Genomic DNA, 16,513 nt, shown 5'->3' with positions numbered 1-16,513 from the left:
ACAAATCTGCAGCAACTGCATAATGCAACCAAACTAGCATGGATGAAAACTCTGAGGAATGTTCTGATGGCTTGTAAATTTGACTCAATGAGTTACAGGCAGATCTAAATGTTAATGTGTTGGAACCTGACAGGGTCATCAATTCTGTCCTGATCCAGCAGATAAACTGGAACTCAGGTTTTCAAAGTAGTAAACGATGAGTCTGATGGAAACATGCCAGAAAACAGTCTTTAGTAACCGTCTGTTGCTGCGTAGCTGAACATGTGATGAAGATTATTTCCTGATAGTTGTTGTGTCTTTCAGTAGGAAGGGTGCTGCTAAAGGAAAATGGTTTGAGAACTTTGAGGTGTAGACCTGGGAGCCAAATTTCACAGATCTAAATCAAAGAGTCACTTGAAACTCCAGCATGTGCTACAGCTATGTGCAAACAACCTCTCTTAATATCCTTCCCTGTGAAAATTTGATAGATCCTAGTGCCACACATACTACAGCAAACCATTAGGGGTCTAGTGCAGTCCATTCCTTGATGACATATGAATGTTATGGGGTGAAAAGGTGAAGCAGTACACTGTTAAAAAGGTAGCTCTCATGTTGTTCACTGTATAATCCATAACTGCTGCTTGGACAGGCAGTCTGGAGACCACACATAATTCCACATCACATTTCTAATGGCTGAAAACACAGAGTGTTGAAAACATCTGAACAAAACAGAGTTTTCTTCCTCCAAACAACACTGTACAACATCTCTTCCAACAGCCAATGTGTCAGCCTCCAGTCCAGTGCAATCATTTTCAGTTGGACAAAAAAAAATGGGCCCAGAAGGACAGCATGGTTCTGTTCAGTAACAGTTCAGACAGGCAGGTGATGTTGAGGAGTTCAGGTGAGAAATGACAACTAGGTGCTGTAGAAAACGAACACAGCCAATGTGAGACTGCTCTTTAAAGAAACTCAGCGTCAGCTCAGCCATTAACAAGATGAATAATTAACCCGTGTCGTGTACCTCCAAGTTGAGTTCCTTTCACTGCTGACATTTCATTTGATTCAAACTGAATGTTCTTAATGGACCCTTCACCGGCGGAGCCACGACCTGCAGATGACTAGTTTGAATTCTTGGTTTTCCAAGAGAGCTCATACTCAGGGGGGCGGGGGGGAGAATGGATGCCTGATTCAGAAGCTGCAATGAATTCAGGTGAAAACATCAATGGCTTAAAGTCAAAGCTTAATGTACTCCACTCTCCATTCAGTGCAGGTGTGAATCATCTACCACCCTGAGAGCCGATTGGAAGGAAAACAAAGTGAAGTAAAACCTGAGTGATAAACTTTACAATTACTCAACTGTCAAGACACAGACAAGCTTGTAATGTTATGCTTTTGTTTTAAATTGTGATGCAGTTTATTCTCATAAGCCTGGAAAACGTGGACAACTGTGAATCAGCTTTAGAACCTGCAGTAAGGGCTCGTCTATGTACATACATGCCAAATGTAGGAGTTAAATATTTTTACCTATAGCAACATACACAATTTGTGGTTGAAACTTTCAGGCATCTTATCCAATATGTCCCTTATTTCAGTCTGGACATTTGTCCAGAGGACAGTAGGAAAACAGTGATGTACAACTGACACCTAGTGGCTAAAATGAGTACAGCAGTAATCAAAAGCCAGCAGCTGTGTATTGAGATTTCCACAAACTTCATTTCACTGGATATAGATTTAGATCTTGTAGTAAAACTGTGGATCTGGAAAAAGAAAAAAAGGAAATCGACATTTCACACAGAAAATCAAGTTAAGCCTGGAAATTTGTAGCAATGTTGTCGTTGCATCAAACAAAGGCCAATTTTAGATTAGACAAACGCATCGATCCATAAAATGAAATGAAGCTACAGGATTTATTTGGAGCTTTAGCCGCTTTCTTCAGGTGTTGTTGAGACAGAAAAAACACCCAGCCAATGTTCTTGCAGATGAGCAGAGAAATGAACAAATTAATCACAATGTCTACTTCTGTATTGAACAGGTTTAATAATTATCACAACAGATTCAAATCAACAGTCCGGTTCTAAGAGAAATGTGTCAACACAAAGTTAAAACAAATTTAACTTTAAAACTTACCCTAAACACAGAATTCCCTTACACATTGTAGGTTATTATGGATATGTATAGTAGTGAATACACTGATATATAAGACCCATTGTTCTGTTAATATTGCAAATACATTCTCAAAAAATTTAAATACTGGTTCTACATACCACATATAGTCTGTCTTGTTGGATTTTAAAGCAACAAGATTATTGAGACTATTCTCTGTTCCGCAATAATTTTTAAGTCATTTTATTGCCCGCAAACAAGCGCAATACATTTTTGCTCGCAGTATTTCTTGTGAAATGTGTTAATCAAAATTCCAATATACCACCCAACCAGAAGCGTTCTTGTATTATGAAACCTGTCTGGCCGACAAAAGCAAAACGCAGACGTTTAAGTGTGGTGGCCGCTGATGCAACACAATCCCTCAACCTGCAATCCCCCTCTGACGAACTCTGTCCCCTCCACAAGAACACCCAGATGCGACTAGCTGGATTACAATGTCACATTAAGAACCGTTGCAGTATGACATTCAGCAAAGGCTTCAGTTTTTTACCTCAACAGAATGTCTTATGGCAGGAACAATTTTTCATCATCGAATAGCAGCAGAAAAATTATTGCAAACAAAGCTGGAAACCCTCAAGCTTTAGACTTCCTGATGTTTCCCTCAAGTTGTTCATGTTGTCCAGAACTTCAGACACGTCGCTGTGAATCAAGCTTTCGACGGTCTGCCAATGAGTACAAGGGATGGGATGAGTGTAGGGTGAAAAACAAAATCCACCAAAAAACAGCTGCACTTCCATACTGACCATTCACAAAAGAAATATTTTAAAACGTTTTGGAAGTGATCTTTATCTCACCTGTGCAACATGGTGGTCCGGTTGCCTAGCAATCTGTCGTATGAACCACTCAGACAGCAGGTTTTAGATAAACGGAGTCTCTAAACCAGAAAGAAAGTAAGTATTGATGAAGCCTGAAAAACAAAGTTAACTTCCAACAGGATTTGGAGTTACAGCAATAAAAAAGCAAAAAAAAAAAAAAAAAAAAACACTTTATCAATGCTATTAAATGGGAGATGATTATTCTGTCCGATTGTTTTCACTCAAAATACTATGACTAAAAACTACTTATGACAAGATACTGACATGATTAAGGTTTGGTTTCAATTTGGTTGAAAGATTCATCAATTTTTGCATAATTAAAAGAAAACATTGCAATGTTTTAAGGGATGAAGGCTCCATGTACATCACTCCAGTCTTTAGCTCCCTACAGATTCTCTCACTGATTCAAAGTATAACTCCGTCACTTCCAATTACAATCAACATTTTGCTGAAAAAATAGATTTTATAAACCTCTACCAGGGTTACAAATACATTTATGCTTTGTTGCTTTCCATTTTTCACAAATAAACAATGCATCTACTGACTGTACTGGATTATAATTTTACTTTGTCTAAATAGATCTAAAATGTGTTAGATTTACAGAAACTGAGAACGAGATGAGCTGTTACCAACATGAAGGCCTCAAAATGCCTGTTTGCTTAATTATAACAAATAAAACAGAACAACTTCCAAATATAAATTTGGTGGATGGAATTATACACAAAGGAAAAAAAGCATCTTAAGATATTTTTGCAAAAAATAAAAATAAATCTGAGCAACAAAATGTAATAAAAGTGTCTTCATGCTTACCAGCATTAAAACTCTAACCCAGACTATAAAGGACACTTGATGAACTAAAAGCGTTCCATCCCACAGTTACTTCTTCGATTTCCTGGGGGGAAAAAACAGCAATGAGATCAGATAGAAAGAAATGAACTATGACACCACAACCTAAAAGATGCCATTTTCTATTTTTCTCCCACAGAGAGGCGACTCAGATGGCCCCTGTGCACAATGGGTGTCAACACATTGTGTCAGGACAGGCCTGCCGTGCCACTGCAACAGCAACCTGGGTAATGGTGCAACTCATCACTGCCACCTCCAGAGGGATACTCAAGACACAGAGACACTTTGGATATCAGAACATTTTCATTCATCCAAAAATTAAAACATCAACAAAAAACAAACAAAAAATCAAACACAATCAACTATACCGATTTTTAACTGGAGAGTGATTTGATGCTTTCCAGAATTTAAAGCTGCACATTTGTAAAAAGTGTTTTCATTAAGAAGTTGAAGAAAATTGGTCTCAAGGCCTTCAGTTTTTCTGAGCCACAAATAAGTACTCATTGATAAGTTGATTTAATTTGCATCATGAATTGCATCTGTAACACTTCGAAATTGAAAAAGAAAAAATTGTTGAAACAGCTCATTTGACTAACACTTCCACATGGTTAAACATTTTATTACCTTCCTAAAATAATGATCCAAGTCGTTTTCAGCCAAAAGTGACTTTTTGTTTGTTTGTCTGAATATTTAAGGAAGATGAGGATTTACAAAAACCAATTGGCTGTAATATAAACAGGAACCGTAAATAACAGACAGAACATGTATTTTAAAAGAATGTACAGCTCCTATAAACTTGAGAAAATGTGGAGATTAAGGATCCTACTATAAAGTAACATAGCTGAATATTCGCCATTAATTTTTGGGAATGGCACATCGAAGCTCTAAAGAAAACAAAGTGACTGGAGGCACACTGGCTCACTTCAGAGTCTTGAGGATGTTACACACTTCATCCTTTAGTGTTGCCTCTCCGGTATAAAGAGAATATTTAACTCCTACAGACCTTTAGAGACGAAGACGTTCCAGTTCAAGTCTGCAGAGCCGAGCCTTTGAATCTTCACAGGATTTTTCCTTTCGCTTCCCGACTCTACACTCCATAAAAACAGGAAGAAATCAGGCTCAATAGATTAAAAGATGTTCCAAGAAAATGTACAAAAAAACAATAAATTAGTTTAGCTCAGTGTAACATATTAAAAGTACTTTAAATGATATGTCAAAAAAAATGCTTGAGGAAGATGCCAAACACATTCGTTAAATAAGATCCCTGTTAAAAATGTATATACACAGGATCATTATGTTTATATGCTTTTCTTTAGTTTACATTAATTCTATGTGAAACGAGAAAAAACTGCCAGAGGCTACAGAGTGAGAAACCCATTATTCTAAGAGCTTTACAGAAAAATAAGAAAATAAATTGTGCAAATTGTTTCAAGTTAAACATGTAAAGATACTGAAGAGTAAAAACACTTAAGAGTTCCTTCTGAGATGGGAAAAGAAAAATCCCTTTCCTTAAACCTCTGGGGGAAGCGTACAGCAGCACTTTGAAGCTTCGGTCTCTGACAAAAACAGCTTACCACAAAACACTATGCAAGTGAAGGAAAAAAGGCTTTCTGTAATGGATGCTTAGGCCCACAGAGAGCCCTGATCTCAACAACAATAAATCAGGCTGGGAGTAGACAACGAGACAGAAGCAAGAGATACTTAAAGCACAACTGAGCAACCATTCTTTATAATTAATCAATCACGTGAATAAATTATGACAAAACTTATCAAGGAAACATGTTTAATTGTTTATACATCTTTTGTTTCTCTTTATGGATGGGGGTGTAGTCAGATGGCCCCAGCGCACATTTCGTCTCCTCATCTCGGATCGGATTGGGACGAGCATGCCACTGCAGCAAACACCCCAACTGATTAGTGCAACTCATCACTCTCACACCCACCATCCCGCTGATTTCATCTTGTACTAAGGAGAATTTGAGCCCATTTTGTTTGTACCTTGAACTCCATTTTAAGCCGACTGGACGCTTCATCCATTCAGCGCAATCCACCATGACTGCTACTAAACACTTTTCTTACTCCAGAGACCAGTTTCTTGTAATTAGTTGCATCTGTGAACAAATAAAACAAGCAGGTCAGCTAATGACAATGAACAGAGTGGAAGGGTTTAATAATTAATGTCACACAACAAAGTCTGATTAGGGAGGTTAAATATCCGCTAAATTAATAGGTCAGAAACTTACAAAAGATTATAAAACACGAGGTAGCCGAATTAGCTTAAGCGCTAGCACTCTAATGAAGGCAAACGTTTACTTCAAAATAACAGTTCTTGCCCAAAACCTACTTAAGTTTAAGATATATACATTATCTTAAATCTACGAGTCTATTAACGTCATACTGCAACTTTGAAGCTTAAAAAACGGGAAATTTACCTGCTTTATCAGTACAGCGTCCTTCTTTCGTTTTAAACCACATGGCTAATCGGTTCAAACCAGCTCGAGCCTTCTTCGCCTTTGTGTAACAAAGCGTGTGGCAAGCAACTTTTAGATGAATTACCGCCACCTAGCGGAAAGAAGCCTGAATCAGAAGGCGTATTAACCATGCATCGTTGCTGTTGTTCGCTTTCCCTTAAAATCCAGGCACATATTTGAAGACGGATTGCCTTAAATCACCCAACTACAAGCCGTTCACCATGTTGTGTTATGTTCTTTTATTGGACCGTTAAGTTTTCAAACTCTCACCAAAATCCCGTTGGTTCGCCGTCTTGCTCGCGAGAATACGTAATTTTTCTGTTTCTTTGAGCACCTAACTTTTTATATCGCAACTAGATAAAACGTCGTGAAACTTTCCAATAACGTAATTTTACCCACAAATATCTTATTATGCATATTTTCTTACAATATGCAACATTTAGTGCAACATTATATTTTCTTCAATTCAATATCAAAATATTCTACCATTTGAAACTGCATCAAATTTTAATCTATTCTAATCTCTTGGAACCGACATGTGAATATGTTTGTTTATCTTCTTTAAATATGTATAGAATTTGATTGCGTCGAATGATATCTATTTCCAGCAAAATCAGTAAATAAGTAATCCAAGAACTTTATAAATATTTGCTGCTTTTATTCTCTCACTTATGTGATATCAAAATGAAAGCAAGCGTGGAAACATTACATACTTCTCAAATGAAGTAATATGTACGACAATTTAACCCTAAAAAATAGAAAATGTTTTCATTTGCATCAGCTCAATTTGCTGGAGGGCTGAATGTAGTTGGAGGCCACAAAAAATTATTCTGCAAATTTCAGTGTAACTTTTCTTCTGCTTTTTATACTTTGTTTTATATTATACCAGGCAGAGATCAACAACCCATATAATGTAAATACTTTTTTTTTCTTTTACATGATGGCATTTTAAAATGCCATTTTTGTGACAAAAAAATAGGACATTTAGTCTCCATTTCTGAGATTTCTCCTGTATTATTCAACTGAAAAACAAGGCTCCTGTGAGGTAAGACTATTAGGAAGACACAGCCTTCTACAATTCCACAGATTTCTGAACTGAAAGGCATTTTAAGACTTCAGTTCTACGCTGATGAAGTTTTGCTTTTGACATAATTAGTCACAACCATGTTGAGAAGTATAATCCATTTTCTTTTTTCGTTTTATTGCAGATTTACCAATATTTACATAAATTTATTCTTTTAATGCCAAGTTTACATTTTTAGAGATCCAGAATAAATTTAGAGTATATTTTCATTAGACCATAATGCGACTTTGACCAAACCTAGATGTTTTCCTTTAGATGAAAATGGCTTTACCTTTCAAACCTACTTCATAGTTATGGAGAACATGACATACTAACAGATGCTATTTGTTATTCTTTAAAACATTGATGTTTATATTCTTCACTGCACCACAGAATGCATTTAAAACTGTCATTTTGTAACATTCACACAACAAATAAGACTGTTTTGATCTTGTCTAACTTGACTTTATCTAATGTAATAATTGAAAAGTATTGAAAATCCTCCTATAGCTTGTTCGAACATTTTGCCTTTGAATAGATTTTTTTCATTAAATTGTAGATGACATACGTTCCTTTAAATAAAGATGAGGCAATAACAGTTTTTTTTATCCAACCCTCACTGCATTTTAACAGTAGTGTGTTGACTTTTCATTTAAAATAGTTTTAAAAATACAGAACTTATAAAGATACAAAACCTGTTTTTATTCGTTTTAGGTTTTAGAGTAAAATCACTCATTTCTTCAATGAAAATTGCCTCACAATAAGTAGTAATATATATAAGTGAAACTTCCAACTTTGTACAAGTCCTCTCCATATTCATAGATTGTGTGTTACTTAAAAAAATAGAAACAACAAAAGCAATAATTTTGAAATCTAACGCAAAATGACTGGAAGAGAAATTTTGCACATTGTGTCCTGTTTTGGAAATTTATGGCATTCAAATGGAGGATTCTGGCAAAAGCCCACATTCTTATTGGATTTATAAATGCACACTCCTAGATCTTATATTTTAAGAGTCTCTCTGGAAGGTTAAAGAGCCGCATATTTCTGTAGAGCCACTAACAGCCTAGTTATAGAATCTACTTTGCAATGCAGGACAGTTCCTTTACGAAATTACTTCAAAATTATAGCTGATCGTGTTCTCTCTTCATTTCTGAAGAAATAAACCCAATGTAAAAAATGTAGTAGAAAAACTGAAAAGATGAGCGAGTCAAATGTTTCACTGAAATGCAAATGCCATTTTATATTAAAAGATAGCAAAGGAATAATTCACTATATCACACAACACAGCTTGTTAGTACTGCCAGGGAAATACATATACAGTCTTTTCATATTTACACATAAAGGACAACCAAAAAAAAAAAGTCATAAATACCTCTTTTTGTTAACTTTACAACAACTATATGTGACCAGTATTTCATAAGATAAAAGAGCACTATTAAATAACTGGCACCTTCCCTATCATTTACAAAGCTTAAAAACACAGTGGTTAAAATAATCCAGCAAAAACAGCAACAACAACAAAAAAAACTTTTTTCTCTCCAGTGAGTAAAATTAATACAAGTCTAAAAACGGTCATGAAATCCCTTTTTACAAAAGACTTTACAAATCCATTAACACAATATAAACAGAAACATTTGCTTCAATCCACATGGTAAAATATGTACAGTTTCTAGCATTTCCTGCAGCAGAGTTGGAGAGACTGTGAGCCGGGATGACTTAATACTGGGTCGTCACGATGCTCCAAAGGCTCCTACTGTCAACTAATCCTTAGAGACTGTAGTTATGTAGCTGCCAAGACCCTCTTCCATTGGCCTCAGTGCTAAGTCTAGCAGCAAATCAGCAAGATGCTGAGCTTGTAGCAGATACTTCAAAATACACGGCTCTATTATGTCTAAAAGATATATTTGTCTGTATAGTGATATAGGATTAAGTACTGCATTTAAACAGCAAAGACTGTAGTCTAACGTTAAAGCAATACCCAAAAACTGATTGGTAGAGAAATGAGAATCCTCACTGAGGAGGTGGGACTTACAGGCTGCACCGTTTGTTGGTGGCTCCTTTAAGGTTACAAACTGATAAACTCAGGTTGTCATTTTACCAAGCAACATTTCACCAAGCAAATACTTTCGTGCCAGATTTCTGACCCACTTGCATCTAAAATGTAAGCCAAGAACGCAGAAAGCCAAATCGAACTGTGATCAAGTTGCTGAAAAGAGCTTTAATATGATCATTTCCATACAGACATGGGAATACTGTGTAAAAACCAATGTATAATACATTTAAAATGGAAACATAAACAGAATTCTGAGGAGTTTGTTTTATCCTGCTAAAAAGTGAAGTACTGAATTAGTTAATATTAAAGAGCTTTACATTCTAAAAGTAAGTGCTACTAAAAGGTAATATTTAACCGTATAGAAAACCTCAGCAGAAATATTGCTCTTTTTTGGGGGAAGATCAAAGAATGATATGCTGAATGAGAATGACGAAGCTGTATTCAGATATTTGCATCTATCTGAAAGGCTAGGCAGCTCAGAAAAATGTCATCAACATTTTAATCAATACGATATCAAATATAAAACTGAAGGAGAAAGATTAAAGTGTTTCACTCTCAGGATTTTGCATCTTCAAAGCTTATTTTTCTATGTTCGAGGAAAAAAAAAAACATGTTCTGAAATATAAACTAAAAGACTTTCAGCTACGTTTGCAGAAAATGCGTAGACCATCTGAGAGTAGATCGCTTTTTTCCTGTTTGGAGGCTTTATGAGAATCAGGAGAAAATATCTGGAGTGAGGTTTCCAACCCTCAACAGCGAGTTTGTAAAGTAAGCGCAGAAAACAAAACAAAACAAAAATCTGTCCAAGAGTTTTCATGAATCTCAAATGCAAAGTGAAGGCGGAGAGGGAAGCATGGAGACCGTGTGAAGTCTCGCCCTTTGGCACCGTCATAAAACAAAAGTCCTGCTGCACAAACTGCTCACACAACACTCATCAAAAACCCACTCAAGTAAAAAAAAAAAAAGAAAAGGTTTATAAATAGAGTTCATATAGACATGACTGGCATCCGAGTGAGAACTGTTGTTGAATGAAATATGTAGCTTTAGTTTTGTCCCAAAAACAGTTCCAAAAAGTAGACGTGAGGTACACAGAGAAGCGTTCGTCTTGTTGAGTTTCCGTCCTTTAAATCGGCTCCAGGTAGTTTCAGTGTCTCTGTTTACATCCTCCCAGGAGTCTTTTGCTTTCTCGCACCGGCATGCTCCTTTAGTTTATCGCTCTGCCTGGAGGAAGTGGCACCGGGAGTTCTGCTGCTCGGTGTGTACGTGTTTAACCAGGACGGAGCTCCACTTTCAAAGATGTGTGTCTAACCGGGTTCATATGAACTATTACTTTACATTTGCTTCAGTTAATCTTTGAATCTGTACCAGCTTTGAACAAAGGTGTCTGCATATGTGTGTGTGTGTGTGATGAATAGTTGAGATGAAGCACAGAGGGAGTTTCTCTCACACTTCGCTCTCGGTGGAGGGTTTGCGTATGGAGGCCCAGCCGGTGTCGGGCAGGCTGTGCTGGGCGTGGCGCTGCGGGGTGATGGCTGAGGGGGTCAGTGTGGTTATGGAGGAGCACTCGGACGCCTCCTCCTGCAGGAGCTGCTCCGTCTCGCCGTCGTCGAGCGAGGCGCTGCTGGTCTGCAGGGACACGGTGTCCGTGCGCATGCAGGTGTGCAGGCCGCCTCGGGACGGCTTGATCTGTTTCAGGTCGTCCCAGTAAAGCTCCTCGCTGGACAGGAGGCACACACCCTCCACTATGCGGATCTTCTCCTTCGTGTAGCCTCCATCCACTCCACCCTGGATGAGGAGACACACTTTTGATGAAAACTGGTTGCCATAGCGCCTTCAAAGAAGCATCCTGCCCTTATATTTATGCAGTCATGAAGTCAAGGAGAAATGTTGGGTTTTCATTTTGATATAATTTTTTAGTTTTTGTGTTATTTACACCTATCCAAAAACAGGCAATTCTACTTCAAATTAAAATGTGTAACATTATGAAATACTTAATCTTCAACATGTTAAAAGCGCATTTTACTAGTTGGATTAATCAAAAAGCAGGCAGTTTATCACTCCAATACAAAATATAACAGGACTAATGGCTTAAAGCTGCAGTACGTGATCTTTATAAATTTTATTTTTTTACACATTTGTTAAAACTTTCACTGTCTTTACAGTACAATATTAGACGGATAGAAAAGGTTGAGCTCCTCCACCTCCTCAATGTGCCTATTGCAGTCTGAAGGAATACACTGCTTCTGGTCAAAACAACCAATCAGAACCAGGAGGAAAGTCTGAGTGCTGTCAATCAAACTTGTGAATATGTTGCTAAATGTGCTAATGGAGAAACCACTGAAACAGGAGATTTTTTTTATCTGCCATCATCAATGGCCATGCGTACTAGCATTAGTATACACCACATGTTCTACTGACGGGGAGAAGCTATATCATAGCACAGACCAAGGGGAAGGTGAGAAGGCGCACACAAGCCTGATTGACAGCGCTAAGACCATCCTCCTGGCTCTGATTGGTTGTTTATAGTTAGAACTGGGAGAAACCACAGAAGCATGATTTTTTTTCACAGATTTGTCTCACGCCATACTGTCATGACATAGTGACAGTTTCAACAAATGACAAAATATATCTTTTATAAAAATGATACACTGCAGATTGAAGGAGGCTATTGTTTTTAGTAATGATGCTTGTCCTTCTGTTAGTTTTTACCTTTCATATTAAGGTGCTACATGTTTAAGCTGTGTATTTTGCAACTGGACAATCTAAACTGAACAGTGAGATCTTGAGGAGATTCTTTTGCATGCTTCATAGAGCATTTGTATCCATTCAGCCATGTTTTATCTATGCACTATTAAGCTTAAAAACTGCACAAAAGAGGTGTTAGCAATATTTGGATAGTAGTTTTCATGCAGCAACAACCTAAGAAAAACAATCTAAAACCACTGGGACACCACTCCTTCATGCTGTGCAGCTACCTCTCCTTGGGACAAGTGGGTCAAAAGATAAAGGGGGAGAGAGAGTTGTAGGGATGAGAGAGCTGCAGCGGTGAAGAAAAGAAATGGGATAAGATGAACACTGGTGTCTGTGGCCTGTAAAAACCACAAGCTGCAACATTCAGAGAGAACAATCTGAACAGGAACATCAACGCTATCCCCAAAAATTCATTAGTCGTCCTTACAATGACTCCCCTGTTAGCATGGCCTTTACCTCTTTCTTATATCGAAGCTGGTTGTATATCGGAGGCTTCTGCGATGTTTCGATTTTGACCTCTTGTGTGGATGTCCGGTAGGAGGGGTTACTGTAGGTCAGATTGCTCACACCGGGTTCAGCAAATTTAGACTTTTTGTGTCTGTCGGTCCAGAAAAAATAATTGTCAAGTGTCAACATTATCTTTAGTTTAAGTGTATGCCTGGGTGGAGCAATAAGTGGGATACTGACCTGTAAATGATAAAAGCAGCAATCAGGATCAGAATGGCCAGGATGGTGAGAACCCCACCAATCACATAGCTGATATGAAGTCCTTCTCCTACATGTCATCAAATGAAAAATGCAAACATTTTACATCAGCACTGAGGCGTTTTATTGTTTAGCTACAAATTAAGTGATTTGCCTTTTTTTGTAATTTATAATTAAATAACAATGATAGAGTACATTTTCTACACAACAGATTAGCAGATTTCCTCAGTTCAATATTTTTTTTTCTTTGCAGTTAGCAACATTTGTGTCAAAGAAATTCTAAGGGATTTTTGGAAAAGATTAAAAAGACAAACAAATAAATTAGATTATAGGACAGAAAGAAACAGTTAACTTAATGCTAGAACCAGTAATGTGTCTCCCTGTAGGAAATATAAAAACTGTTTGAACTTTTTAAAAATACATATTTAGTATCACTGACAGAAAAACACAAGTATGATTTTTAGTTTATAGCCAGTCTGCAAAGATCAAAAGTATGTTTTGTTGTGTTCTCACCGTGAGGGGCTGTCACCACTGTGTTCAAGCAGCCTCCAGCGTTTAAATCCTTGTCAGTGCAGCTGAGGAAAATAAGAAGAAAGCCCAGCTTGTCATAATCCTGTCTCGTCACAAAAAAGGGTAATGAAGACATCTGTGGTGGTTTTTTTCTTTGGAAACCTTTCACGACTGTGTTTCAGCTTTGTAACTTTTATTACATCCTTAACGGGATGGTGACAATTCCCCAAGCACTTAAAAAAAGAAGCAGCTCTTTTAGACTCAGACCAGTGATAGCTCCTTACTACACATCAGAACGTTCAGTGTGGACCAGATGCTGCTCTTATCAATTCATTTCTCCTGAACTTAATTACATAGCTCCGATTCCCAACTAATGTCATTTCAAAGCTCTTTAAAGGAGAAACTGGTTCAATTAGCGTCAATATGCAATACAGTCAAATTGATGCAACTGAATCCAGAGCTAATGTGACTTGGTTTTTATAAGTATACATGCTATGCTGACATTCCTACTGTTCTGTCTTTCAGAACATTATGTGGAAAGTCATCATTTCCAAGCAGTCATACTTGCTAAGCGAGGGTCCCCTGTGCGGCGGGTCTGTCGGTCTGTTGGGAATCTTTTTGGGAACAGGAGTGCTGCTGGCACCTTTGGTAGGAGACGTGGGGATGTAACCTGCAACTGAAGCAACAAATGCACATAAGAATGGGAGTATGCAGAAACACACTGGAACTCATGTCTTCATTTTTTGGCTATTTAATTAACATAACCTGCATTTTGAACTGTTTGCATCTTGTTGTGATGATTGGCCAAAAATACCTTTCTGTCAAAATATTATGAACATATGTTCATGTCAAAACATTCCATGTTTTTCATGACTCAGATTTTAAAACTGCTCTTCCCTTTTTTTGACATTTTTAAAGTAATAACTAGAGATGTGCCGATCAGGTTTTCTTCTGCCGATTCCGATCACCCACGGCCAATCACCGATACCGATCACAAAAATGATTTTTTTAATCAAAAGCACTACCAGTTACATTATGTGGAAAAAGGAACCATGAATTCACCTTAATTTAGACAAAAACTTGTTTTTAATAACTTTTTCCAAGAAAAAAAAAACAGGCATTCTGCAAATTGTACTGCTATCAGTAATACCATCTATTACAGACTGAAAACATATGGAGGCTCTGAAGAGGCTAAATAATGCAAAGAGCCAAAATAAAACCTCTCAACATTGCCAAAAAAATTAAAGTATAAAACGTAACATTCAAAGGCAAATACAGGATCCATTACAATAAACAATCCTGAGTTACTGAATGAAAACTTCCTGATAGCATGGCGGCTAGCTGATTACTGCTAGTTCTGAGTGGCTGTTTCTGACTGAGCTGAGTAATTATGCAGAACAGGGAGGAGAACAGCAGAACAGCAAAAGTTTTAATACGTATGTAAAATGTATTTTTTAGGTTAGATGCTGCAGCTTTAAGCAGAGGTTCGGTGTGAGAGTCACTACCAGGTGGAGCAGAAGCGGCGCTCCGTCTGTGAAATATTACTACCTGTAGCGTAGCAGCGGTTCAACAGTGAGAGCAGAACCAGCGTCTTACATCGCAGCTCGAAGACTTAAATAATTTTGCGGGTTATTTGTTTAGCTTTCTGACCATCATGCTAATCCGGGTGTGTTTGTAGCTGTGCGCTGCTTTACCTGCTATCTGATAGCTCTATGTGTCTTTTTTACTGCAGTGAGCCTCGATGTAGCCAAACTCAGTCTAGTATGGCATTATTTTATGTCGTATTAAATTCGTCATGTTGATGCATTTTGACATGCTTCAATTTTCCGCCGCAACACGTAAACTTCCCCATTCACTCAGTGCGTTATAGTTCCACATCGCTTAGGATTTGTTGCTGCGCGTTTGCGCAGTGTGAAGGAAAGAGGAGACCAGCTGCACAGGCAGGTGATCGGTATCGGCAATAAGAGACCCTGATCGCCGCTCACTGATCATACACTTTTTCACGGAAATCGGCCGATTATGATCGGTGGCCAATCGATCAACACACCTCTAGTAATAATGCAAAAAAATCATTAGGAATCAAGACTATAAGATGGATGGAGACTTTTAAATAGTGAGACACAAAATAAAGGCTGACAGTCTATTCTCTTCATTCTTCTTTGTCAATACATACTTTTCATATTGCTATGATGATGGCTAAATTGATCAGTCTCGGACTTTGTCTTGTTGCTCCATCCCTACAGCTGGATCTGGTTGCTTTGCAGTTTTGGAAAAAACTTTTTTTTTTTTTATTGAAAAAAAGAATGAGGAATAATTAAAATCAGTGCTGAAGTTTTAAAGCAGCACAGAAAACGGCTGTAATTAATAATTAATAGCTGTCTCGTGTTTTTGTTGACCAAAATTGTGAATAAGGAAATCCTAACAAACAGTATTATGCCTTGGTGACTGTAGTTTAGCTGAGGTCTCTATGAAATGGAAACAGTGGACACTAACCCGTAGAGCAGGGTCGCCCATCTGGTTCGTCTGGGCAGGCACAAACAAAACTGTTGGTCTTAGCGAAGCAGAGGTGAGAGCAGCCTCCGTTATTTGCTCCACACAGGTTAGTACCTAACGGTCAGGAAGGAGAACAAGAGGCATGAAAGAATTGGACTTTATTATGAAAAAAAAAAAAAGTATTCTTTTTGACCAGTAGATGGCACTCCATTACTGTTATAGTTTCTGCTGCTTCACCACTTTAAACAAACCAACTGAGTAGAAAGCGGGTTTTGGTGTCTTCCTCTGAATCAGGAGAAATTCCTTACCTGTCTGCCTGTGTGGAGATACCACTATAATGTCCATCAGGCCCTCCACATTGGCCAGCACAGTCTCCTTATTGCGGCCAGTGTGTTTATCCACTCGCTGGATGGACTTAGTCTGCCAGTCCGTCCAGTAGATCCAGCGGTCTTGCTGCGAGAGTCGGGAGAAAGGAGTTAGAGGGGAGGACACCGGCTTCGACTGGGGAAACGGGGGAGAAGAAGAGAGGAGGAAAAACACAGACAAGGAGCAAGGGGGGTGAGAGGAAGAAAGGGAAGGTAAAGGGGGGGAGAGAGGGAGGGAGAGAGAGAGAGGAGGAAGAAAAATGAGTGGAAGGAAAGTAGACGAAATGGTTAAGTTG

General features: G+C 38.0%; 1 protein-coding gene, 1 long non-coding RNA gene and 2 other non-coding genes across 6 annotated transcripts in view; all 4 read right to left on the bottom strand.

The window, feature by feature from the left end:
* Window positions 1-1,996: 1,996 nt before the first annotated feature.
* On the bottom strand, window positions 1,997-6,537 carry LOC103462903 (uncharacterized). Its single transcript, XR_533406.3, has 6 exons — window positions 6,236-6,537; window positions 5,802-5,914; window positions 4,807-4,890; window positions 3,768-3,849; window positions 2,937-3,016; window positions 1,997-2,804 (listed from the first exon to the last, which is right to left on the bottom strand). It is a non-coding gene; the product is annotated as an uncharacterized LOC103462903 (long non-coding RNA).
* Window positions 3,946-4,057, bottom strand: LOC145551240 (small nucleolar RNA SNORD67). The gene has a single exon (XR_014087078.1). It is a non-coding gene; the product is annotated as a small nucleolar RNA SNORD67 (small nucleolar RNA).
* Window positions 5,627-5,741, bottom strand: LOC145551239 (small nucleolar RNA SNORD67). The gene has a single exon (XR_014087077.1). It is a non-coding gene; the product is annotated as a small nucleolar RNA SNORD67 (small nucleolar RNA).
* A 2,017-nt stretch (window positions 6,538-8,554) lies between the features above and the next one.
* Window positions 8,555-16,513, bottom strand: part of lrp4 (low density lipoprotein receptor-related protein 4) — a 111,812-nt gene continuing 103,853 nt past the window's right edge. Inside the window, exons 32-39 of one of the 3 annotated variants that reach the window (XM_017304055.2) lie at window positions 16,161-16,353; window positions 15,853-15,966; window positions 13,924-14,035; window positions 13,363-13,424; window positions 12,832-12,919; window positions 12,601-12,742; window positions 12,369-12,430; window positions 11,069-11,178 (exon numbers count right to left, since the gene is read on the bottom strand). In XM_017304055.2, the coding sequence (XP_017159544.1) occupies window positions 12,389-12,430; window positions 12,601-12,742; window positions 12,832-12,919; window positions 13,363-13,424; window positions 13,924-14,035; window positions 15,853-15,966; window positions 16,161-16,353 (753 nt within the window). In that variant the 3' untranslated portion in view covers window positions 11,069-11,178; window positions 12,369-12,388. Of the gene's footprint in view, window positions 11,179-12,368; window positions 12,431-12,600; window positions 12,743-12,831; window positions 12,920-13,362; window positions 13,425-13,923; window positions 14,036-15,852; window positions 15,967-16,160; window positions 16,354-16,513 lie in introns of all 3 variants that reach the window. The other 2 variants (XM_017304054.2, XM_008405945.3) reach the window with 2 other exon arrangements.

Source organism: Poecilia reticulata, chromosome 3 (assembly GCF_904066995.2).
Source record: "Poecilia reticulata chromosome 3, P_reticulata-male-v2, whole genome shotgun sequence".
NCBI lineage: Eukaryota > Metazoa > Chordata > Actinopteri > Cyprinodontiformes > Poeciliidae > Poecilia > Poecilia reticulata.
This window is presented reverse-complemented; position numbering and strand designations above follow the sequence as displayed.